This window comes from Amblyomma maculatum, chromosome 2 (genome assembly GCF_055883805.1).
Source record: "Amblyomma maculatum isolate TAMU_Amacu chromosome 2, ASM5588380v1, whole genome shotgun sequence".
Classification (NCBI taxonomy): Eukaryota; Metazoa; Arthropoda; class Arachnida; order Ixodida; family Ixodidae; genus Amblyomma; species Amblyomma maculatum.
In genome coordinates this window covers 207,840,662-207,866,321 of record NC_139345.1, presented here as the reverse complement: position 1 = coordinate 207,866,321, position 25,660 = coordinate 207,840,662, and the positions used below count along the sequence as shown (strand labels likewise).

Below are 25,660 nucleotides of genomic sequence, written 5' to 3'. Positions count from 1 at the left end.
AATGGGCCGAACCAAGATCAGCTGCCCCAACTGCCCTACTGACTCCGTTGACCTGCAGTACTTGATCTGTACCTGTTCTGGCACGGCTGGCCTCCGCGCACGCTACACATCTGCTCACCACATTCAGAGTTACGAAGACTGGACAGCCCACAATACCAACGCCAAGCGCAAGCTTAGTGCCCCGCTAGATTTCATGTCAGAGTCTGGCGCCCTCAATCTCACCTAACTCACCCCCTTCCCCTCTACTCTCAGGTCATCCTCATAATAATTTTTTGCCCCGCCGGGGTGGTGCAGTGCTAAGACGCCCGACTACTGTGCCGGAGTACCCGGGTTCGAACCCGACCTCGGCGGCTGCGTTTCGATGGAGGCGAAACGAAGGGCGTCGTGTGCTGTGCGATGTCAGCGCACGTTAAAGATCCCCAGGTGGTCGAAATTACTCCGTAGCCCTCCACTACGGCTCCTCTTTCTCTCTTTTCACTTTCACTCCCATCTTCCTCCCTTCCCTTACCGCGCGGTTGCGGTGTCCACAGAAAAACAAGTGAGACAGTTACCGCGCCTTTCCCTTCCTATAAATAAATGAAAAAAAAAAAAAGGTTTTTGAATGATTTTTTTTTTCTTCAAACCTCGTCGCAGCATCTCGTCTAGGCGAAGGGGTAGAGAGAAATACCACTTGGACCGTTCTGGCCGAGGCCGTGACCACGGTATGGGAAATTTTCTCATCTGAGCAGCTATAAATTAATGTATCTCGTGTGGAAAATAAAACGGTTTAGTGTTTTTTTGTTGGTGTGTGTTGTATGAAGACCCAAGTCGTGACTCGCGACGACATATGTCGTAGGGCGCCGTAGGGCTGCAAGTTTCGGTACTGGGCGCTTGTTTTTCTTTCATTTAATTGGCGGCCTGTGGCTAGAGTTGAATTAAGCGTAAAGTGAACCATGTTCGCACGCCATGTCAAGAGCGTGAATGTTTCCGCATTTGGGATCGGTCGTACTGTTGCTTCTCTCTCCATCGTCGCAGTTTGGCTGCTTTCGTTCGTCCCTTGAAACACATTTTTTTTTTTTTTTTTTTACATCAAACCTTGTCGCCGCATCTGCTCTAGGCGGAGAAAGGACCTTTAAATTTTTTGTTTTTATTGGCTTTTAGCGCGCAGCGCAAAAAATGACTCTTTTAATCTGGATGCTTGGGCGAGTTGGATGTTTCATTCTTGATCCGCCGCGCCCGTGTGTGTTTTGTTTGTGTCCCTTTGTAACGTCCGCGGCCGTTGCGCTGTATCAAGGACTTTGTTTTCTTTTTTTTTACCTCAGAACTCGTCGCGGCAACTCGTCTAGGCGAAGGGAGTGGGAGAAATGCCACTTGGGCCATTGTAGCCATGACCGTGGCAGTTTCACAACCGGTGTACACATCCACAATCAACGCAAGGAAGAGGAGAAATAAACTTTTATTTTCCAACAGAAATGGTGCGCGGCTAGCTCCACATGTCCACGTGACAAGGAAATGTAAGCACATCAAACATGATTTTGACGAAGTGACTTCATTCGGACAAACTTTTCATCCAGAAATTGCAGCAAAAATCCATCAGCTTGTGAGAGAAGGCACATCAGTGCAGGGAGTAAGGAAGTGCCTGAGGTACTATGCAGAAGATGTGATGTTTGCAGAAAAAAAGAAACCTTATCACCTGCCGAGCATTCTATCCGACAAACAAAGATATTGTAAATCACATTCATTATGCACTTAAAAAACAAAGGTGAAGTAACATTGGTCAAGATGTGGAAGCAATGGTTGAGGCTCCTCAGAGTAATAGCACAGGTGACAATGTCGAGTTCCAACCATACCACAAAACAGTTAATTCAGAAACTGAAGAGGGAAATAATTATAAGTTGGAGGCAGTTGCAAAGAATATGAGCAGGCATTATTATTTTACTACCAGTCATATTTTATGAAGGATTTGCTTTTAAAATACGGGCAGAGTGCTGTTTGTTTAGATGCCACCAACAAGACAACTATATGCTGCCTTTTTTTTTTTCACAGTAAACTCTGATTGGCTACATGGCTGCCAGAGCTTTCATATATCAGTTCGAGACTGCATCTTGCATAGCAGAGGCACTTTCTGTCTTTAAGCGTTGGTGCCCAGAGCTAGAGCCTTAGTACTGGATGGTGGACTGTTGCTCAGTATAAATGAGAGCAATTGAAGAAATTTTCCCAAACAGTGCCATGATGTTTTGCAAGTTCCACAGGGAACGAGCATTTGAACGGTGGCTAAGGAAAAGGAGAGTGGAGTAGCTGATAGTGAGGGTGCGCTTTCTCTATTAAGGAGGCTGGCCCACGCCATGTCCCAGGAAGAATACATTAAAACAGCTCATGAATTCTGACCATTGGAAAAACACTACACGGAGGAGTTATATGTCTTACCAATGGTTACCACTAGCAGACAAATGGACCATGTTCAACAGAACAAAATTCTCAGTTTTGATAACCACCAAAAATGGCACTGAATCCCAGAACAAATTGTTGAAAGAACATTATTTGAGATCCAGGAATGGCAAACAAAGCTTATCATTCCTAATATGGACATTAAAAGCCAGTTTTTGCCTAACGAAAGACACAATTCAACCAGGAACAGATGGGAAGTCCTCAAAGTACCAGAGGTATCATAATACTGTACCTATTTACCTACACAATAGACCTCCACAAGTCAGAAAAAGCACATCATGCAAAGGTTGGACACTGCATGCCCTGCAGTACACCCAAACTGATGTACATAATTCACCCGAAAACAGTGTGTTTAAAGACAACTCCAGCCCAGCTGGTCAGTATCACACTGTAAACTTTAACACACTAACCTGCACATGTGCAGACTTCAAGAAGTATAAACTGCCATGTAAACACTTCTGTGCAGTTTTCCAACTGATTGAAGACTGGGGCTTTGAGAGGCTTCCTGAGAATACACCAGCAATGTTCAACTGCACCTTGAAATGGGGTCAGAAGAGTCGAATGAGGTGCCGCAGCTCTGTCCACCCAAAATATCAAGCAGAATTCAACTCAGTATTCTTCCAAAACCTTAAAAACAGGGGCTCAGAGCCTCAAGAGCAAGACTACAAAATGTGACCGACAGGCTGAGAAACATATGGCTGTATACTGGAGTAACCAGGAAGCATTTGATGCTGCTTATGAGCATGTTTCAGCAGCACTCAATCCACTATCACAGGGGACAGTGGTCTCCTAGTCAGGCAATCCCCATAAGGGTGTTCTGGACAGACAAAAAGACAAACGCCCACTCGGCCACTGCTAGACAAATTAAAGTGCAGCAGAGCTGGGCTTACAAAATCCTGGAAGACACATGGAAGAGTGAGGAAGAAGGTAGATGCACTGAGAAAACACATACAAGTATACGACATACAGATTTGAAGAGTAAATCAGTACTACAATTGTTTCCAGCTCCAAAAATGTGCTATTTCTTTCATTTCATTTTGTACTTTCAAGCTCCTCCCCTGAGGTGGCATTTCATAAAGGGTAGCATAATAAGAAGTTAAAAGCAAAGCCCAAGATTAGTAGCAACACTTTCACAGATTGTACACATATAGAATAACAGGTTACAGCTGTGATGCGATGGACAGTTTGGTTGTTAGGTGCCATATCCTGCGAAAAAAATAGCATAAAAAATATCATGATGCGGGCACGCTGTTGCAATATTTGGAGTGTGTTTGACATGAAGTAAGCCCGTGCCAGTGATATTCGCGCTGTGCTGTGATCCCTGCATTTTATAGACTGTCTTCTGCTTGCTGTATTTTACATTCCTTTTGACAAGTGTGTAAAAACTAGGAAAAGATGCCAAATTCTGTGTAAGCCCGTCTGATCCACTGTGCCGTGTTTTTAGAAGTAATATTGTTGTGGGACGCTGTGCCCGCCTAGAGATGAACACAGAAGAACGGATGACACCACGCAAACACCACTTGCCCCGGCGCTCTTCTTTTGTTCTCTAACCCTCGCGCTGGCGCCGCGTGCTTGTCTCGCGTGGGAAAGGCAATCAGGCAGCAGGCGACGACAGTAGTGGTGATGACCCGGTATCTAAGTCGAAGTGAATGCTGGCGCCGTTGACATATCGCTTCATGTTTGACACGTGCTCCGGGAAAATGTGGTGCACACCGCATGGTCGATGCTCGGGGAGATCTTTGAGGCGGTATGTCACGGGGCCGAGCCGTTCAACGACACGGTAAGGGCCGCGGTATCAGGGCGTGAGCTTCGTGGCACGGCCAGTCGCGCGGATGGTGCGGCGAACGAGGACCAAGTCACCGGACCAGAAGGAGGGAAGTGGTGGTGCTGCCGCATTGGCCACTTGCACACGCGCATGAGTCGTGAGAAGGTTGCACTCAGCGTCGAGGCGGGCGTAACGAAGTTGTTGGGCGGAGTCAGTTGGTGACGCAGTCTGATGGGGAAGGCCCAACTGCGCGTCGGGAGGGATGGAGGTTGTTCAACCATAGACGACTGAGAACGGCGTAACATGCGTTGTTTCTTGCCTCGTAGTGTTGAGTGCAAAAGCTGCCGCAGAAACAAAACGATACCAGTTTCTGTGGGACGGAGCCACGTAGGAAGCGAGTATATAGGTGAGGGTGCGGTTAGCATGCTCCACGAGGCCATTTCACTGGGGATGATTGACGGATGTAGTGGAATGCGCAATGCCGAAAGAGCGGAGGGCTCGCTCAAATTCATGGGACATAAAGCAGCTCCCACGGTCCGTGAAGAGACATCGGGGCACACCATGCCGAAGAACGAGATGCTGTTCCACAAACAAAACGGCATGAGTGGAAGAGGTGTCTGGAACGGGCAGTGCTTCGACCCACTTGGAAAAGTAGTCGATCGCAACCAGAATATACCTGTTTCCGGCGGGCGTCTTCGGGAATGGGCCCAAATGGTCCAGTCCAACCAGTTCGAAAGGTGAACTCGGCGGCCAAGCCAAGGGGGTGGCTTGGTTATTCGTGTGGATGATTTCCGGTATTGGCACGTCTGGCAGAACGCAACGTGTTCCTTGACGTCTCTGGACATATTAGGCCACCAAAAGCGCTCCGACACTCGTGCGTAGGTATTGCCGCGACCAAGGTGACCAGCTGTGGGAGCGTCGTGTAGGCCGCGCAAGACTTGCGACCGCAGTGTTGCTGGCACCACTGGCAACCACACGGGTGGTCAACCACGGAGCCGCCTCACATGACACAAGAGATTATCTTTAATTCGATAGATATCGACCTGGCACATTTTACGAAGACCTGTGCCGGCGGCGGTGTCAAGGGATTTGTCGCAATGTGTCAAGAGCCGCAATGTCAGGATCTTGCGTTTGTGCAGTCCTGAAATCCGTCAAAGCCGTCACGGGACAAGGGTGGCGAGAAAGGAAATCGGCATCTCGATGGGCAGAACCGCGGCGATGCACTATGGTGAGATCGTACTCTTGAAGTTGCAGCGACCAGCATGCAATCTTGGCATTTAAGTGTTTGGCAGACTGCAGCAAAGTGAGAGCGCTATTGTCCGTGACTATGGTAAAATGACAGCCGTACAGGTAGGGACGGAACTTCTCGACAGCCCAGACAACGGCGAGGCACTCGAGTTCCGAAGAGTGACGGCGGCGCTCTACGTCGGAAAGCTGGCGGCTGGCATAAGCTAGAACTTTGTGGTCACCAGACTCGTCTTCCTGCAGAAGGACAGCGCCGAGCCCATCTTGGCTGGCATCCGTGTGAAGGACGATGGGGGCCGATTCGTCATAGTGGGCCAATGTGAGAGGCTTGAGGAGGGCATGCTTGACGTCAAGGAACGCGAGCTGTTGGACCGGCACCCAACTCCACGCTGCATTCTTTTTCAGCAGGGCGGTCAATGGAGCGCTTCGCTTGGCAAAGTCCAGAATGAAACGACCGAAATACAAAGCAAATCCAAGGAAACTTTTGAGCTCCTTGGCGGTGGTGGGAGCTTCGTAAGCCGTAAGCGCTTTTAGTTTTTCAGGGTCGGGACGGATGCCATGCCAACTCACAACGTGACTCAGGTACGTCACCTCTGCAAACCCGGAGAAACATTTCTTTCGTTTTAAGCGAAGCCCAGCAGAGGTAAGGGCTTCGAGGACGAGTTTGAGTCGCGTTTGGTGTTCTTCAAACGTAGCCGCGTACACAATTATGTCGTCCAGGTAAACCAACGCCATAGTTCACTTCATATTGCCCAAGACGCGGTCCATGAGGCGCTGAAAGGTAGCTGGGGCATTCGAGAGACCGAAGGAAATACGGTTGAACTGGTAAAGGCCGTCGGGAGTCATGAAAGCAGTCTTTTCCGCATCATCGGGGTGAACAGGTACCTGCCAGTAGCCCGAGAGCAGATCTACGGTGGAAAAATAACGGGCCCCCTTCAGGCGATCAAGTGCATCGTCGAGGCGGGGAAGAGGGTACACGTCGAGGTGAGTAATAGCATTCAACTTGCGATAATCAACGCAGAAGTGGAGTGTTCCATCCTTCTTGCGCACAAGGACTACAGGGGAAGACCAAGGGCCACAAGATGGGGCAATGATTCCCTGGTCAAGCATGTCGCATACGTGCTGCTGGATGACTCTCCGTTCGGCTGGCACTACACGGCGAGGTTGGTGATGAATGGGCCCGCGGTTTTCGATGTTGATCCGGTGTTGGGCCCAGGAAGTGCACCCGAGTTCACCGGCACTTAGAGCAAAGCAACTGCGATGTTCGAGCCGCAAGGCCTTGAGAGAGGCAAGCTACGCGTCGGTGAGGGTGGGGCCAAAAGTTAAATGTTTCCCATGGTAGGACCGCCGGCGCTGGAGGGTGCTGAGGCGGTGCTTCAGGTTGCAGAGACGCAACCGGTGATCCGGAGTTCAGGATTGAGGCTGTACCCAATTGAGTGCCAGGAGTCAGCACGAGAGGTGCGCGGCTGATGTTAAGCATAAATACGTGGGCCTCTCCTTTGAGCACAGGCAGAAGGCTTCGAGGGGAGGTCATCTCACGGGCTGGAGCTGAACACCAGATGGGTTCGAAAAGCACGTCCGCTGTGATCAGACTGTCAAGCTTGGCATACACTCACATTGCCGCACCCGGTGACAGTCACGGCGGACGCTACAGTCACGGTAGTGACGTCGATCACCTTGACTCAACGTGGCCACTTGTTGCGAGGTAACGCACAGATTCTGAGGCACGCTTGGTCGCCGACACCAGGGACTGCCACAAGGCGACACCTAGACTGGAAATCCGGCTAAGCCAACCCGGCCCACGCAGAGTTCGGCTCGCCCGTGGTTCTGTTGTTGTAAAATTAAGGACGACTCCGGCTTGCTGGCACCACCCGCGCACGAGGACCACTGGCCAAATAGGGCTGTCTGCTACAACAAACTCGGTGGAGAGGGTCTTTCCGAGCGCTGTCAGATTGACGATGACACGTCCGACTTGCTCCACCGGGGTACCGTTAAAAGCGAAGAGCCGGGTTTTAGCGGCTGGAAGAAGCCGGTGGGGCTCGTTAACAATAAATGATTTGTCCAGCACATTGACAGCCGCTCCGGTGTCGACCAAGGCCTCTATGTACCGGTCAAGCAGAGCGACGTCGACGAGTACGTAGGGAGCTTCAGTTGTTATCGAAGCCGACGAAAGGAGGAGACAAGGAGAACAAAGAAGTGTGGGGACGGCGGAACGGTGCCCCCTGAGTTCCGCCAAATCGTTTTCCGACGTCTGAAGGCTAGCACAGTCCCTCACGTAGTGCCCCCTCAGGCCGCAGCGGAAGCAGGTCGTGCGGGTGTCGTTACGCCCGCGTCGGTTAAAGGCCACTGTAGGGACTGCCAATCGAGGAGTCTGCACCGAGACTGTGGGCGCAGCAGACGGTGGCGACCCCCGCGTGGCCAACAAAGTCAATTCCGCCTCGATAGCGAGCGCCGTGGCGGCGTGGACGGATTCAGGACGCCCAAAACGGACCAAGCGCTGAACCTCAGGAAGTCGGATGGCGTCGACAAACACCTCAGTGCCGACCAGGGCCACGGCGTTCTGAGGTGCCTCCGGCAGCGACTGCAGAACCAGGCGCTCAATGGCGTCCTGGTATGTCTCCCCAGGCTCTTGACGGCAAGCTCGCAGGCGGTGGTACTGCGTACGGGGTTGACCTGAAGCACTGTAGTGGTCGGACAGGAGGCCCACCAGGACGGTGTAAGAGCCCAGCTGGTCAGGCGGCACGTTCTGCAGCAGCTCAGTTGCGCGGCCTCTCAGTTTGGAGATGAGCATCCATGCCTTCATTTGCTCATCCCAGCCTCTCGCCGTCGCAATACCTTCCAGTTGGATGCGGTAAGCATCCCACGAAATAGTGCCGTCAAACGTGGGTAATTCCACTACGTCCAATGATGTACCCGTGCCGAGCACATTATTGGCGGCTAAGACAGCAGGTCTAGCGACGGCAGGGATGAAGGCAGCGGTGGCGGTGACGCCCTAAGACTCATGACCTGTGTTCGGCTCGGCTGGCACAAGGCGACGAAAGTCGCGCCGGAGAGCTTTCATCTCCACAGCCTGGGCAGTCAGACGGGCCTCCCATGCGTCCATCTGCTGAGTAACTATATCCAGGAGGCGCTAATTACCGCCATCCAGCTGCTGCAAAGGACCGAGCTCCTCCAAGCGTCTAGGTCTAGATGCGTCAGCCGCTGCGTCGTCGGCGCCATCGCCTGGTGGCAGAGTCCTGTCGTCTGGCACGTCGGGTCCTTGACTTTGGGAGCGGGTGAGCAGCATGATCCCACCGCTGCCACCTAAATGTTGTGGGACGCTGTGCCCGCCTAGACATAGACACAGAACGGAGGACACCAGGCAAACACCACTTGCCCCGGCGCTCTTTTGTTCTCTAACCCTCGCGCTGGCGCCGCGCGCTCGTCTCGCGCTCGTCCCGCGCCTCTTTTTTCTAGCGCAGCGCTCCTCGGCGTGCGCCGTAACAATATGCTTTCGACCACTGATATGTCTGCAGTCAGCAATAAAATACTTCAATGCTTAAATGATGCGTTTTTTGTCCAACCGGACAGGAAACGACAAAAGATGATTTGGGTGCGCCCTCTCTTTTATCTATCTGTGTGCAACAAATCGGCACGCCGCAACATACTGCAAATCCGACTCGGGCGTTCGGAGCATGGCATTTCTCACGGTGTTCTTTTGTCACTACTAACTTTGTAGAAATATATAGCAGCGACCTGAAATAGCTGCAAGGTTCACACAAGCGGCATTCTTTCTTTTTTTTCTTGCAATTAAACTACTGCACATATGAAGGTAGCTGTTGCGAAGCAATGAACACAAGGTCGGCATCAAAATGAAAGAGAACACAATTTCTCGCACGCTCACCATTTCATTAGATTCCAAGGGACGAACGAAAAGAGCCAAGCTGCGACGATGGAGAGAGAAGCAACAGTACGACCGATCCCAAATGCGTATGACCACTCCGATGTCGATGACCTAATTACAATTGCTGAATTACAAGTAGTGAATTGCTAGAAATTTATATTCACACAATCTTTTGCCATCACTTTGCTTACTACCTTTAGACCTCCAAATTGAAGTATCAGAAACTGTAGATGACTTGCATCTACTTGCCTTCCCATGTGGTCCCATATGTGATAGGCAACTGATGTGCTGGAGAAAGAACAGCACATTGTAGCTGAACACTTGAATGTGCTTCCTGACATTCGAATAGAAACCACTATCAACGTTCCATCACATGTCAACATTTTGGGCCTATAATTTGTGCCTGCATGCCTAGATCATGTCAATGTTTGTACCAAGAACGACCAGATATTTCTGCTCATGTATTATGGTGCAGAGATAAGACAGCGAATAATTATTTATCCGAGAAACTGTTGAACGTCTTGTAGCCATATGTTCACGTATTTACCTGTTTGGCCAATGTAATTTCTCCCACATGTGAAAGGTATAGCCTTTGTCAAAAGTTTATAGCCCAGAGAGTTTGCTTTTAAGCAATATACTATATGGCATATATTATGAGTTCTTTAACAATCGTGGAAGTCCTAGCCACTAGAGAGGGTAGGACAAAAATATTCTTGCCTTCAGCAAGTTTGAAAATCTGGGAATGCATTACAAGCCACATAGTATGGCTCAGAAGTAGACCCCATGGGCTGTAACCTTTTGACAAAGGGTGTACATTATGTGCAACACCTGTACATGAAAGGAATGGTACCGCATGCTTAACCTGGCATCTCCTGCTGCTTAAACTTGGTAAATCTTGATCTTTAAATTTTTTCGACCTTTTCAGAAAAGTTACCCAAATTGATGGGCACAGAGAGCACCACTTCCACATCACACCCATGTCCTACCTATTTTAGGCGATGCGACAGCCTATCAGTGTATGTCACTACGGTAACGAGATCCTTAAAAAAATAAAGTCGAGCGAAAAACCAGATATGCTAAGGGCTCTCTAAAAACAGAAAAAAAAATTCCGTTCAATCCTGAACACATGCTGTCTGATCACTTTATTGTTCAGTGCAGCTTTTTGTTGCCACAGTATGCTGCTTTCAACAAACCAGGAAGTAGATGTTGATTTGTTGTTGAAAGACAGCTTGACTTGTTACAGCCCTACAATTGGCTACCTTTCTTGAAAGCGGTGGAGATCACGTTCACAGACGATATGTAGTGAGCCCCTGGCAAAAACAATGCCTCATCAAACTCGTCAGGAGGCGGTACTTTGTCGCTGAGGGCATAGCCAGTGGTGTCGGAGTGGACGATGGCAGTAAGGTGCAGACTCACTGACCTTCACTGCCAATGTAATTAAACAGGATAGCCTTCTGTAGGTGTGCGGCTAGTGTAGAACCACTCGACACCACTATGCAGTTCCGGAATGCCAGCTCCAGTTGTGCCTACTAACAGCAGGTGGACCAGGAGACAACCGGGACAACGGCGGCAGCTACTAGAGACTTGCTATGCTCATGATGGATGTAATAAGGCCACATCAAGGTCCTTTAAACAGACACCTTTGTCCTCAAAATGTTATCACAAAATTCAAGAAGCAACATGTACACATAACGCAGCAACAGGGTGCTCTATATTTCTTTCACACGCACGTGCATGTGCATACATCGCCTGTACTACACTTCATCTTCATAACAATGATGTACTACTTCATAAACTTCACAGCTTTCCTTGAGAATTATTTGAACACCCAAGTAGTAGTAATTGGAAATATTAGAAGCAAGCTCAGGCAACTGGCCATTAAAATTTATCAGATATATTTTAGCAACCTTTTATTCAACTTAACGATCTCAGTCCAAGTCATTCTTCACAGTGAGGTTTTTGAGTATGAGATGTGTGTTTCAGTATCCCATGACAGTAATTATAATTAGGCTGTGGCTGGATTGCAAATTGGCAGGGCAACTGTTGTTTGTGAGTTGGCATTGGAACAACCTAATTTCTACCAATCAAAATAAAACTGAATTAGTATGCTTCCACGATCCACTGAAACTTATTCCTGTCACCAGTCTGCTTCTTCATTCTCTGCTGTGTGATAATATGCCTACTTTTTTTGTTTCATACCTTTCGGGCAGTCATCTGGCTAATGTTTGTGATCGGCTGCCCGAATAGCTTGTCTGCTATATCCTATTAATGCATTCTGCCTAATTAACGCAGGAAAAACAATAGCACATGCATTGGTGCACAGCGTGCTCCAATATGAAATTTGTTCTTTTTGTGCTCGTGCAACAAGGTTTATCAGTTACTAAAATCTATAATTTGTGCTCTGCTGTATATATGCCAATTACCAACAATCACTGCCTTTTTTTGTGCTCTCGTATGGCTTTGTTCACACTATTACATAAGTGTTATTCTTAAGTATCGGCACAATAAGGAATTCTGCCTCTCTATATGTCCGTGCTCGAACAATCACAACCCTGAGACTGTTTTACTTCGTCCACAGTGTGGACAAGACATGGCGAACCTGTCCATGCTTTCTATGTGCGAAGGGATGATATGCCAACAAATGTTTTCTCTTGAAGCAGCCAGAAGAATGTGACGCCTGTTCTAAACTTCTGTGCTTCTTTTTTTTTTGCCTTCTTATTTTTCTTTCTTCCTATTTCCTAGTTTTACTTTGCTTGTAAATCGAGTATGGCATATGCCCCAACTTCTCATGCTGCTAGACACTTCCACAAGCCATTTGTGGAGGCCTGTATATGCACCATGGCATTACACAAACAGATATTCAGTAATTTAAAAAAATTACATCATATTATGATCATGTGTTCTCAGTGCATTATGAGTTACTGCAACTACTCTCTATACACATGTTGTTGTTTTGTGCAAAAGCTATGTAGTTACACGACTATGAACTCATTTTTGACCTTTTAAAAGTCAGCTTATTTTGCGCAGTGATTTATCGAGTATCCTGTGTTCTTATACTGCTTCAATCTTTCCAGCAACCACTCACACAATAAAAACAGAGAGTGCGCAAACGTTACGGTATGAACTTTCCATTACTAGTGCTCAAAGCAGAGCAGAAGACCGCGACGTGAGTGAGTTTTGAATGTAAAGAATGTCACTTATTAAGTTGGAAGGTTCATGTGGTATGCAACAGAAACCGCTCATGTAAGTTCAAGCGCTCTTGGTTTCAGTACGCTACATATACTGTGAACCTTCATCACTGCGATTTTCTGACCACCAAAAACCGTTGGTCGGCGGCTTTCCTTATGCGAGTATTTCATGTCTCAAGAAGATCAAGTTTAGTGCCTTCTTTATATTGCGTTTCGTCAAGCACATGCTCACTCACGAAACCTACCAGCCGTTACTGTAGTGTGATACGCAAACCTTCAGAATTCATGTACGGCACAATTCTGTTTATTTCTGACTCGCACACTGCACTGAAGCTTCCCTTAATTCATATTCCCTTTGCCCATACATAATGTGAATGGGATATCTTTGTGTGCTACTGCTTCAAGCATAACCTGCGTTTCCTTCCCAGTTATATGAATCGATTCATCGCAACCACCTTGACGTGTTGCATGCGTATTCGTTACCCAGCAAGATGAGATCACAACAGATTCAGACCGTTCAGGCTGCCACGACTCAAGAGCAATGCCATACAGTCTCCAGGCTCTAGGAAATGCCAGCTACTAAATCGTACGCACAGCCCACAGATCGGTGTGCATGCCCCTTTTCATGCAGAAGCCACTGCCAACAGCTGCTGAATGAGCACAGAGCACTGTTACAACACCGCAGCTAAAAAAATCTTGGATATGTGGAATCGGGTAGCGGTCAGGGACTGTGGCCTTGTTTAGAGCCCGGTAATCGCCGCATGGGCGCGTCGCCGGAGACGGAGACGGCACGGAGACGGTACCTGAGCGGAGGAATCCGTAGCCATGGCTTAAACAAGGGAAGGTAGGCGGGATCTCAAGCTCCGGGTGCTAGTAGGCCTAGCGAAGAGGCTGATGCAAGCGCAGGGCAGGAGCAGAGAGCGAAGGCGTGAAGTCCAGAATCACCAAATTTGTGGAGATCAACCACAGACACACTTGTTGTCGAGTCTCCACAAATATACTTGGCAGGACCCGCTGAGCCAGGCGGGAATGGGACAGCAAACCGCCGCCATTCAGTCCTGCTGTCACGGAGAACGAACTGCACGTGCTGAGGCTGTCGTCTCCTTTTGCGCCGAGACCACGATGGCATGCCACAATATGAAGGCACAGCACACTTGTAGAATTAGGTTATTGTGCAAAAACAACGTTACTGAATTAAGACATTGGCGGTGTTACTCGATAATGAACCTGGTAGCGGCGAAGTTTCGGTGGTACAACTTGTGGCTGGAATGACTAAGAGTGCGCTAGCTCTAAATCAAAGCAAACGGTTGATTTTGCGGCCAAGTACTCGGTGAGCTCGCATTGCTCACCCTCTGCCTTTCACCTTGATATCAGCGCCGGTGTTACCAAAGTGGCCCTCAGCTCTGTCACTGACGGCTACCAAAGTTCCGCTTGCGGCGAGGAGGCGGGGAGGAAAAGCGGGTCGATGCCGGGAAAGAACTCGGAAGCTCTCCTCGCCTGGGAAAGGCGTGGAAAATTACTATGCATTCTAGACGCTTATCACACTATGGTGGTATATTAGCGCTTTCACAAATGTTCCATGCGTTTGTGATCTTAATGCCCAGCCTGGAGTGCCCAAGACAAATATACGTTTAACCCAAGCCCGGCCCGAGCCTGAGGTAGAGGGCTTCCGAGGGGCCCGAGCCCGGCCCGCAGGCCGAGCCAAGTACGAACTTTCGGTACAGCCCAAGCCCAGGAACAGCTCTAATAAGTTATGCTCATTGTCGTTGTCTAGTCTTCATTCCGCCATTTTGTGAGGTGTCTGTTCCACGTTGTCATTTCTTTGTTCTGTTCCTGTTACTTGTTTTGATCCATCGCCTACCATGTTCTTGGTGTCACATCCCGACGGGACAGTATGCAAGCTGTACAGCTGCTTTTAAGCTGAAAGCTATACAATACGCGTGAGAGCATGGCAACTGCACTGCCAGTAGGCACTTCGGCATCAACAAGTTCTGCGTATGTTACTGGTGACGGCAGCATGAGAAGCTGAAGATGACAAACGAGATGCGCCGGGTCTTCAGAAGACCAGAGTGGAAAACTTCCTGGCTTTGAAACGTCACTCCTTGAGTACATTAAGGCGCTACAGGCGGATAGGTGTGCCGTGTCGATAGAACTGATAAGGAACCAAGCGCACATAATAAAGTGCTTTACCAGTTCGTGGTTTTGTCGACCTTGTACTTTTATAAGAAAGGTAAACCCTGCTTGAAAGTAACGTTTTGGCTATGTTTTCAACAGCTGTCCTAAGAATTCCAATTCACACCTATTTAAATTTGCTTTTAGCACTCCAAATATTTGCTCAAATTTTCGCAAAAAATTATTGCATCCCCTAACTTGGCATCAATTTTCCACAAAAAAAAAGTGCGAGCATTAAGCGAGTAAATGCGGTAGTAACACTTTACATGTTACTACCAACCTTACTACTCAGGTTAATGCTACTTTATTATTAAGGTTACTACGTAAACATACGTGTTGCGTGTATTATGCCCAATGATGGTTTTTTTTTTGTCTTGTAATAACCATTTCGGTTTTGTGGTGCTGTGAAATATTTTATCTGCTTTGTTTCGATGCGATTTTGACTTGTTTCTGTGACCGACACTGCTTATATTATGTTTGTTTTTTATGTACACCCTCCCCCACTGTAAAGCCGCTTGGCACTGTGGGTAAATAAATAAAGCAGCAGGAAGCACTAACAGCCTGCCTTCTGATGTTATGTCTGGGCTTTAAGGCGTCTAGGATGATGAGCTCAGCAATACACAGGTCCTGCAAGGCGAGAGTGACTGATGATCAGGCTTTGCACAAGGTCTTGACTTGCAGGCAGACGATGCAGCCCAGCAAAGTAGGAAAAAGTCTACATCGCTGTCAATCAGAGGCAAGAGCCAGACACCACGGAGTTTCACCAGGACCAGAGACGCAGTTGTCATCAGCTGGGCACATCAGGTGGCAGCAACAGCACTTCCCGGTAGAGTGGCCGCAGCGATTCCCAGCTGAAACGGCTTCGGTCAAGCTGCAACAAAGATGGACACTGCCAGACTCAACCTAATGCCCTCCAGCTACAATCTTCAAATGTCAATTTGAACACAGCACATTAACCCACTCACTATGACCCATACAATGGCGCGAGACCAACAATATTGCTCCCAAGATCATCCACTGTTTTCTGCACCTTTCCCTACAGTTCGCTAAACACATCATGTGTATATGCCACGCATACATAGCAGAAGGCAGATGGCAGCTCTTGACTGGACACCTGCCGTGTACAGCGAATGCCAGGGCTGAGCAAAAACAAAATATATTGTAAGAGAAGGTTTAATCTATACGTCGAGGACGGCAAGGAAGCGCACGATGATCAAACCAGCACGCTGATCTGCGTGATCACAATTCCACAGACTACTTCCTCTTCATCAGCGTCCAGCAGAAAGGGCTTATCTTCTTCTTCACAATGCCCCCCAGAGAAAAAAGAGCCATCCTGGCGACTTAAGGGGACGAAGGTACAATTGGATCGTAGAACGGCTTAAGACGCTGCACATGTACAGTCTCGCGGCCACGGCGTCACAAATCGGAAGATGGCGTAAGTGGCTCAACAATATAGTTCACTGGCGAAGTGCGCTCGATGACACGGTAGGGCCCGTGATACTTTGAGATCAGCTTTACAGAGACCGGGGCTACCAGATGGAACCCATAGCCACACAAGTGAGCCGGGCTCAAAGTGTGGTGCATTCTCCTGATCGGTGTCATGGCAATATTTTTGGTGCCACTGAGAGTCGGTCGTTAACGTGCGGGCAATCTGGCGGCATTCTTCGGCATACTTGGCAGCTTCTGTCACTGTAGTGTATTCTGACGGATCAGGGTTGTAGGGGAGGACAGTATCAAGGGGAGCAGATGGATGCCGACCGTAAAGCAAAAAGAATGGAGAGAAACCCGTGCTAGATTGCGTAGCAGTATTGTACGAATAGGTGATATAAGGAAGAACAATGTCCCAGTTTGTGTGGTTGGATACGACGTACTTCGCGAGCATGTCGCCGAGGGTGCGATTAAATCGTTCAGCAAGGCCGTTCGTTTGCGGGTAGTAAGCGGTGCAAGTCCGGTGAATGATTTTGCACTGATCGAGCAGGGCTTAAACGACTTCGGATAAGAAAGCACGGCCTCTGTCGCTGAACAATTCACGAGGAGCACCATGACAGAGAATAAAGTTCTTCAATAAGAAACCAGCCACATCTCGGGCTGTTGCAGCTGGGAGCGCGGCGGTTTCGGCATATCGCGTCAGGTGGTCGATGGCGACAATGACCCAGCGATTGCCATCGGGTGTGTACAGAAGAGGGCCATTAGGTCAATTCCAATGCGGTCGAAGGGTCTAAGCGGGCATGTGAGAGGCTGTAACTCACCAGCTGAACGGGGAGAGGCAGGTTTGGCTTACACTTGCACTTCTGACAGTGCAGGGAAAAAAAGAACGGCAGATAAGCTGAGAAATAAACGACCACAAGTGATCCCTTATATACATAGAGTTACACACTGCCTGAAAAAGGTGGCAGGTAGGTTTGAGGTACCAGTTGTGTTTTCTGCCGCCAAAAAACTGAATGGGTTGTGTGCATTAATAGGGAGGAGAAAGAACGGACAATGCGATAAGAAGCATGCAAAGAGTTTTATTGGATGTCGGGTGGGAGTGATTTATGAGATTCCACTGATGTGCGGTAAAGTATATATAGGGCAAACTGAAAGATGTATCAATGATAGAATGAGGGAACATGAGAAGTCCATAGAAAATGGGAAGGGGTCAAATTTACGCCTGCACTGTCAGAAGTGCAAGTGTGAGCCATTGTTTAGCAGGCTTAACATTTTAGGGAAGAGTCGGGATAAGATGGCGCGCGAAATTTTAGAGGCATACTGGATACAGAAGAAAGAAGACAGATGTATTAGTGAAGCTTCGTTGAGTTTACGTAGAAAAGAATTTACTTTTACTGAGCAATCCTCTTTAGTAATGCAAAGAACGAGTTTATTATCGGGCCTCGAGCTGTTATTCTTGGCCTCAAGCTGTTATTCTTGAACACCTCTCACGTATTGTGGCCATGGTAGTTTAAAGAATTTTTTTCCCTCAAGTATGTGGACTTCGTTGCTTTGTAGACTTTGGCAGGTTACAGTTTTTTTTCAATACATAGAGACTTCACAAGTGATGTGTTGTGGATGGACATGTCCTACTGTACATGTGTGGTGGTGGTTATTAGTGTGTGACTATGTGACTATGTGGTGGTCTTTGTGACTGTCCAGCGTGGTATGAGTTTCTGGGCAAAGCAGAGGTGTGGAGAAGCAAGACAGTGTAGAATTGGTTACTTCCATGCTTGGACGATGTTTATGTTCTGCGAGGAAGAAAGTGCCAATATCCCCTTGGCAAAGAAGAGGAAGATGAGAAGATGTACTTGAGTGTAGAAGAAGAGGAGTGGTGAAGGGGAAGTGTTTTCAGATCCTTATTACAGTTGGTAGTGTGCGCGTGTATTGTGTCTCTTCGCTTGTGTTTGTGTTTGTTGCACCACATTCCTGGGTATTACACTACAAATCTATTGCATGCCAGTAGTCACTAGTTAAATCTATGCAACCTGCACTTTCAGGAGTATACTAAACACCTTTATATTGGCTGCTGCAGTCTCCTAAGAAAAAGTTGAAAACTTTGGTCCAGGAGCTAGGCACTTCAACAAAATCGATTTTCAGACCTATCTTTTGGCAAGACACTTGGAGCTCTTGGCGCAGAAACTAGAACTCAGTATTCTGCAGTTCATTATCTTTATTTCAGGCAAAATTCATAGTTTTAGACAAATATTTTTTTTTCTTAATAGTAGTTCTTCAAAAGCTGCAAAAATAAAGAAATGTTAAAAAAGTCAAGAACTTGAATATGAATCTTTTAGGAAAGCCATTATTTTTTACCTTCATTAAAATCTCCCTAAACAATCCCCAGCACTCATGTTTATGAGGCAGCAATCAAGTTCTGCATTTATGTTGTTTTCAGTTCAGTTCAGTTCAGTCGTGTCTGACTCTTTGTGACCCTATGGACCATATCACGCCACACTTTCCGGTCTCTCACTATCTTCCTAACATCACATAACTTCATCTGCAACGCCTCGAGGACGCCATCTAACCATCGCGTTCGCTGCCTACCCCTTCCCCGGTGACCCTCAACCTTTCCCAACATCAAATCTTTCTCCAGCGACTCCTCTCTTCTCATCAGATGACCAAAGAAGCTGAGCTTTAACTTTAGAATTTGACCCTCCAATGAGCAGTCGGGGTTTATGGTCGACAATATCGACTGATTTGATCTTCTGGCCGTCCAAGGAACTCTCAAGAGTCTCCGCCAGCACCACAATTCAAACGCGTCAATTTTTCAGCAGTCACCCTTCTTCACAGTCCAACTCTCGCATCCATACATCACAACTGGAAAGACCATAGCACGAGTTATACGAATCTTGGTTGGCAGTGTAATGTCTCTGCTCTTTACTAGGCGGTCAAGGCTAGCCATGGCTCTCTTTCCCAGAAGCAGGCGTCTCCTAATTTCATGGCTGCAGTCTCCTTCTGGCGTAATCTTGGAGCCCAAAAGAGAAAATCTGTCACAGCTTCCACTTCTTGTTTCTTGATGCTCCAGGACTTGATAGGGCAAGACGCCATGATCTTTGTCTTTTTAATGTTCAGTTTAAGCCCAAATTTCTCTCTCTTCTTGTATGCGCATCATAAGCCTCTTGAATTCCACTTCACTTTCTGCCATTAAAGTGGTATCATCCGCATATCTAAGGTTGTTGATACATTTCCCAGCAATCTTCACTCCAGCTGAAGACTCGTCCAGACCGGCCTTCCTCATGATGCAATCAGCATATAGGCTAAATAGGCAGGGCGACAGTATGCAGCCTTGTCTCACTCCTTTCTCAATCGGAAACCAATAAGTAAGACTATGCCCAGTTCTGACTGTGGCCTCTTGTCCTTCATACAGGCTCCTGAGGAGACAGATGAGGTGAATTGGAAATCCCATCTCTTGGAGAGCTTGCCACAATCTGCTGTGATCTACGCAGTCAAATGCTTTCGCATAATCAATAAAGCAGAAGTAGATGGGTTTCTGGAACTCTCTTGCTTTTTCCATGATCCAGTGAAGGTTGGCAATCTGGTCTCTAGTTCCTCTGCCCTTGCGAAACCCAGCTTGCGCGTCCGGAAGCTCCTGATCCAAATACTGCTGCAGACTACCTTGGAGGATTTTCAACATCACCTTGCTAGCATGCGAAATAAGCGCTATCGTGCTGTAGTTGAAACAATCTTTGGCACTGCCTTTCTTTAGAATGGGGATGTAAACTGACCTCCTCCAATCCTGTGGCTACTGCAGGGTTGTCCAAATTTGCTGACATAATGTATACAGAATGTTAACAGCGTCATCATAGTTGAGGCTCTGAAGCAACTCAGCTGGAATGCCATCAATTCCGCTAGCTTTGTTCTTAGCAAGGCTGGCTAAGGCCCATTACTTCACTCTTCAGGATGCCCGGCTCGAGACCAGTAATCACGACCGTCTTATGTTGGGTTTGCACATCCAGGTCCTTCTTGTACAGTTCTTCTGTGTATTCCTGCCACCTCTTCTTTATCTCTGAGGGTTCAGTGAGGTCCCTGCCTCATTTGTCCTTTATCATGCCCAGATTAACACAGAAGCTTCCTTTGATATCTTTGATTCATTTCATTCATTCATTAATGTATTAATACTGTCAGCCTATGCAGGCTATTACAGGAGTGGAAATAAACAAAATTCACAAAAAAAAGGAGTACATTTCAACAACTACAAAAGTCCGACACAAAAATACAAGCAAATACAGTGGATGTAAAACAGAACGTCAAATAATACAGCAAAAGAAACAAAGGGAAACAGATTATGCAGAGGGACAACTTTTATAGAGGCGCGCTTTGTTCAAAGTATGTTTAGAGGCTTTCAAGAAAGGCATCTAGAGTATTACTTTTTACAATGCAGTCAGGCAGCGTGTTCCACTCTTTAATCACATGAGAAAAAAAGCTGTATTTAAAACAATCATTATGAGAAAGCGGCACAGGAATATACATACTATGCCGATGTCTTGATGACTCATCGGGGTGTACAATTGCAAAATAGTGTGATGTGTTAATCTTAAAGTGACCATGGATTAGAAGAAAGAGACACTTCAGCCTTCCTATCTTAGTGCGGCATTCTAGTTTTTCGAGGTTGGCTGATTTGCACAATTCGGTTGGTGAATTGGTTCTTCGGTATTTATTGTAGATAAAACGGGAAGCAAATCTTTGGACTTTATCAATTTTTGTTTTGTTAGATGCGGTGTAGGGGTCCCACACAAGTTTCCCATATTCAAGTACCGGTCTTGCCAGGGTCCTATAAGTGAGTATTTTTATATCGGGAGTTGCGCTGCGGATATTACGACCTAGCCCCCATATTACCCTGTATGCTTTAGAGCATACATTATTTATGTGCATATTCCAGCGTAGGTCAGAACTGAAGGTCAAACCAAGATACTTGTGCTGTTGTACCCTATTAACTTGTTTACCTGCAATTTAGTAAGGAAATATAGTAACATTTTTCTTCCTGGTAACAGACATGATTACAGATTTATCAGGGTTAAGTACCATTTAGTGCACCAGTTTTCAATTTCTTGTAGGTTAGTGTTCAGTTCTTCTTGGTCACTTGCGGATTTGATTGTTTTGTCCACCACACAATCATCAGCGAACAGTCTGACCGGAACAGTGATTGATTTTGGAAGATCATTTATAAAAACCAAGAATAAAAAGGGGCCCAAGACACTTCCCTGCGGCACACCTGAAAGCACTGGAGAAGTCGATTTATAATCTCCTAGATATACGAACTGTTTTTGGGAGGTGAGGTAGGAAGAAAACCATTTTGTTATTTTGGGGTTTCTGAATATGGCGTTAATTTTAAGCAGCAACAATTATCTTATACAGAGCTCGTGTTCCTCAATTGGCTGCTGTCCTCAACTGCTTGGCACTGCTTTTTCTTTTTTTTTTGTTTGAAAATTTATGCCCGCTTATTATTGTGTAACTTATTCATTGCCGAAATTTTAATAATAGGTTTCGATTTGATTATATCTTTTTCTAGATCCTATGCCATGCTTGTGTATTTATACTCATTGTATTCCTGATGGGAGGTCCCCCAGACAGTCTTACTTCGGGACCTCCTACTGTACAAACGTTTTTATGCACTTATGATCGATTTGTATTTCGTTTTAATAAACCTTCAAACCTTCAAAGTGTATGTTCAGGAAGGCATTCTTATCTCTTCTTACTATTTTCTGAAAATCCGCATTGAGAACCTTGTATTTTTCTCTTTCCCCCATAACTTTTGCCATCCTCCTTTCCTCAGCTATTTGCAAAGCCTCTTCAGATAACCAGTTTGCCTTTTTACATTTCTTTTGCTTTGGAACTACCTTAGTAGCAATTTCTTGTATTATATCACGAACATGAGTCCATATCTCTTCAGGCTCTCTGTCTTCTAAATCTAATTCTTGAAATCGATTCCTCACTTCCACAGCATATTCTGATGGAATTTGATCCAGATCATACCTGAAAGACCTTCTAGTTTTCTGCGTTTTCCTCAATCGAAGCTTAATTTTGGCAACAAGAAGCTGATGATCGGTGCCACAATCGGCCCCAGGCCTTGTTTTTACTGCTTGTATAGCGCTTCTCCATCTCTGCCGGCAAAGAATATAATCGATCTGATTCCTGTACAGACCGTCTGGTGAAGTCCATGTGTACAGGCGCCTCTTGTGCTGTTGAAAACGAGTATTCGCTATGGTCAGGTTGTTTTCTTGACAAAACTCTACTAGCCTCTGCCCAGCTTCATTTGCCTCACCAAGACCGAACTTGCCTGTAATTCCGGATATTTCTTCACTCCCCACCTCAGCATTACAGTCTCCTATGAGAAAAACGACGTCTGATGATGGGTTGCGGTCTAAAAGGCATTGTAGGTCCGCATAAAATCTCTCAACGTCAGCTTCTTCAGCAGTTGTGGTTGGTGCATAGACTTGGATAACTGTTATGTTGTTTACAATCATAAAAACAAACATTACATTGAGTTTATGCTTTTAAAAAATAGATACTAAAGTGAGGCCATGCTTTATTAGAACTGCTTAGGGCTGGCTCTTAAAGGAGAAACTTCCAGAAATTGCATTTATTACTCAGTGCACATAGTTGCATTCTAGAATGTACAGAGATCCACCTCATAAGTGCCTGTACTGGGTTTCTTTTTGCCTCTGATATGAGATCTGAAGCACATACTTCCTGCATTTACAAGTCTCACCTAAAAATGTTTCCAGCCATTTTCAGCAAATGCTTTAAATGTGTTGTGTGTTTTGTGGCAGTTCAGACAAGAGCTCACTATGGCTGCTACAACTATCAACACCCATTCCCGCTCCTGCCACGCAGAAGAGCCATGCTGGGCAGCTGCTTCGTGGCTACGTGACACCTGCTCGGATCCCGAATTTCACACCACCACACGTGCCCCCACTGCATGAAGACTTTATTCCCTGCTGTCATCTTCTTCCCATAGCAAAATTTTTTTTTCCTGGAAGTTGTGTCTGAACTACGACGTTGAATCCAGCAAGCGTATACACAGTGGCATGCAGATGTTGTTGGATCTCGTGTTTCATGTGTGGTTTTTCAGGATCATTAGACAACAGGTTCACGTTGTATTGCTTCACGATTTTTCTGCAACAGGAAGCTTCCTCGACAGGGACACTCAGCATCTCCCCCTATATGTACCACTGCCGTAGAGATGTACCGTATATGCACGATTCTAACGCGCACCTTTTTTTCCGAAAATAAGCGTTCAAAAATACATGCGCGTTACAATCGGACTCAAAACGCAAAAAAACCTCCAAACCGAAACCTATATCTCAAAAACCTAAACGAAGCAGCTCAATGAACGATGAGCCGCACTGACATCGGTATCAGCAAGCCGTTTTGAGCCGGATCTATCCATGAGCAAATCCAGCGTTTCGATCGCCATTTTTTCGCAAACGTTGTTTAGCTGGTGTGCCCAGAAGCTGTGTTGGATACGTGCATTCAGCCACAGCACAGCAACAAGATGGAAAGGCAACAATACTTTCATTACGAGGCGTCGTTTCAGTGGAAAGTAATCCTGTTAGCAGAAAAAGAGGAGAACCGGACAGCGTCCCGTGCATTAGATGTCTCGGAGACATGCGTTCGCAATGACCATTTTTGGTCGGTGGCCAGCGAAAAAGAGCTGTCTTTCGACTCTGACGGCGAGTAGACTATGATGTTCCCATCTTGTGGTTGTGTTCGTGTGTTCCGATTTGTGTTCTTGTGTTCGATTAAATGCTTTAGCCAACTTTCAGATGCTTGTTGACTGCATTATTCAGTGTGCGCGGTAGAATCGGCGCCAAGTTATTTTTGTGGTTTCTTGGCCTTAAATATTACCAATATTACTGCGCGTTACAATCGGGGGCGCGTTAGAATAGTGCTAATACGGTAAAATATCAAATTTTGTAGTTCCAAAATAAAACGTTTTGTTTTTAGTCTTTTTGAGAAAAATATGAAACAGGAAAATAACAGCAATGCACAGTTTGATTTGCTCATTTAATTTTTAACTAAGAAATAAGTAAATTTTCACACTTTCACACAAAGGTGCCTTCAGGAGAACATGATGTTCAGTGTATGTAGCACAGCTGATCCTAAGTGTTGAAAAAGCAACTCCTCACTGCTGGGTGGTGAAATGCTTTCTCATGCACCTTTTCCAACACTGAGGTTCAAGTGCACTCAAGTGAATTGTCACATGCCCTGTCCCGCTAGCCTCATGCGCAAATTCGTATGCACATTAACGAACTGCCATGAGCTCCTTCCACACGACACGAATAATGGCGAAATTCTGAATTACCAACTTGGAATGGACTTTGGCAGATAATTGCTACAAAGGCGTCGTACCCATGTTCATTCACTTCTTTAAATAACATGCTCACTGGTTTCAAAGCAGCATGGCGTCCGAAGCAGGCCCAGATGGACCCGGAGGTGGTGCTTCACATGGCCTGCCACTTAGTTTTATTGCATGGCTGGGCCGGACGCAACGGCACTTTGAAAGCAGAGACCGTATTAAAGCTAGAAGTGCATGACCCTGTAGATGACATCACTTTCTTAGCAGACTCCAAAACAGAGTATTTACAGCGAAGTTTACCATGCGTAGTAGGTGACACAGTGCCAGAAACTATAATAAGGGAGTAATTACTCGTTGACGTCCAAGCACAGACATGTGGCTACAAAGGAAAGCTATACAGCTTTTTCAGAAACTTTGTAGTTAAAGAAAAATTATTCCCGATACGGGGATCAAACCCGCAACCACAACCTTTCCGGGACAGAAACTATGTTTGAAAATCTTTGCACTGTTTTTTTTTTTTTTTCTGCAGAGCAAAAACAAAACCTGAAAAAAATGTCTTTTCCTTTAATTTTCTAAGGCTTTTTTTCCAGAACTTACATCCAATGTGCGGCTGAAACAACCGCAGGCTTGATGGTGTGCAGCTTATGAAGCAAAAAAGTTTGCTATATTTCCTAGGAATCTCCATTTTCCTTATTGGGAAACCAGCCCTGGCCCCGGTCTCCATCATCTGTTCCTCTCCAAGGTGCATCTCAAGGACAGTAAAGCCCATCTACACAATGAACACTTATGTATAAATGACAGGACTGCCACTTCCTTCAAGGACTCATGAGTACATTCAGCCCACTGAAAAACATTTTTAGCTACAGGACATGGCAGAGATGACTGCAGCAGCATTTGGTGGGCAAGCTAAATACACACCAATGCAGCACAACTTCTGAAAACCTGCACGTAAGACCAAAAAGACTGCCAGCAGCTTCACAGCACACTTGAAAGATGTGCTGAAGACTGTCAGTCAGCACTTCAGAGCACTGGTAGAACGATTCAGCATGCTTTCGTGAGAAGAAAGAAGAGTGGATAAACAGCAAACAAAGTGCCTGGCATCCAGATGGCTCACATTTGAAATATGGGTGAAGTGTTCATCAAAGCAAGGCAATGCCTTCAACAGGGCCCTCCACCGATTTGGAGTGGAAGAAATTGTGCTGTATAGTTGTAAG

The 25,660-nt window shown here is 46.5% G+C and overlaps 1 protein-coding gene across 3 annotated transcripts in view; it reads right to left on the bottom strand.

Moving 5' to 3' along the window:
- Positions 1-1,416: 1,416 nt before the first annotated feature.
- The window catches only part of LOC146201138 (tRNA-queuosine alpha-mannosyltransferase), a 74,038-nt gene continuing 49,794 nt past the window's right edge, over positions 1,417-25,660 (bottom strand). For all 3 annotated transcript variants that reach the window (XM_084595666.1, XM_084595665.1, XM_084595667.1), the window contains one exon: positions 1,417-15,551. In XM_084595666.1, the coding sequence (XP_084451792.1) occupies positions 15,468-15,551 (84 nt within the window). In that variant the 3' untranslated portion in view covers positions 1,417-15,467. The remainder of the gene's footprint in view (positions 15,552-25,660) is intronic.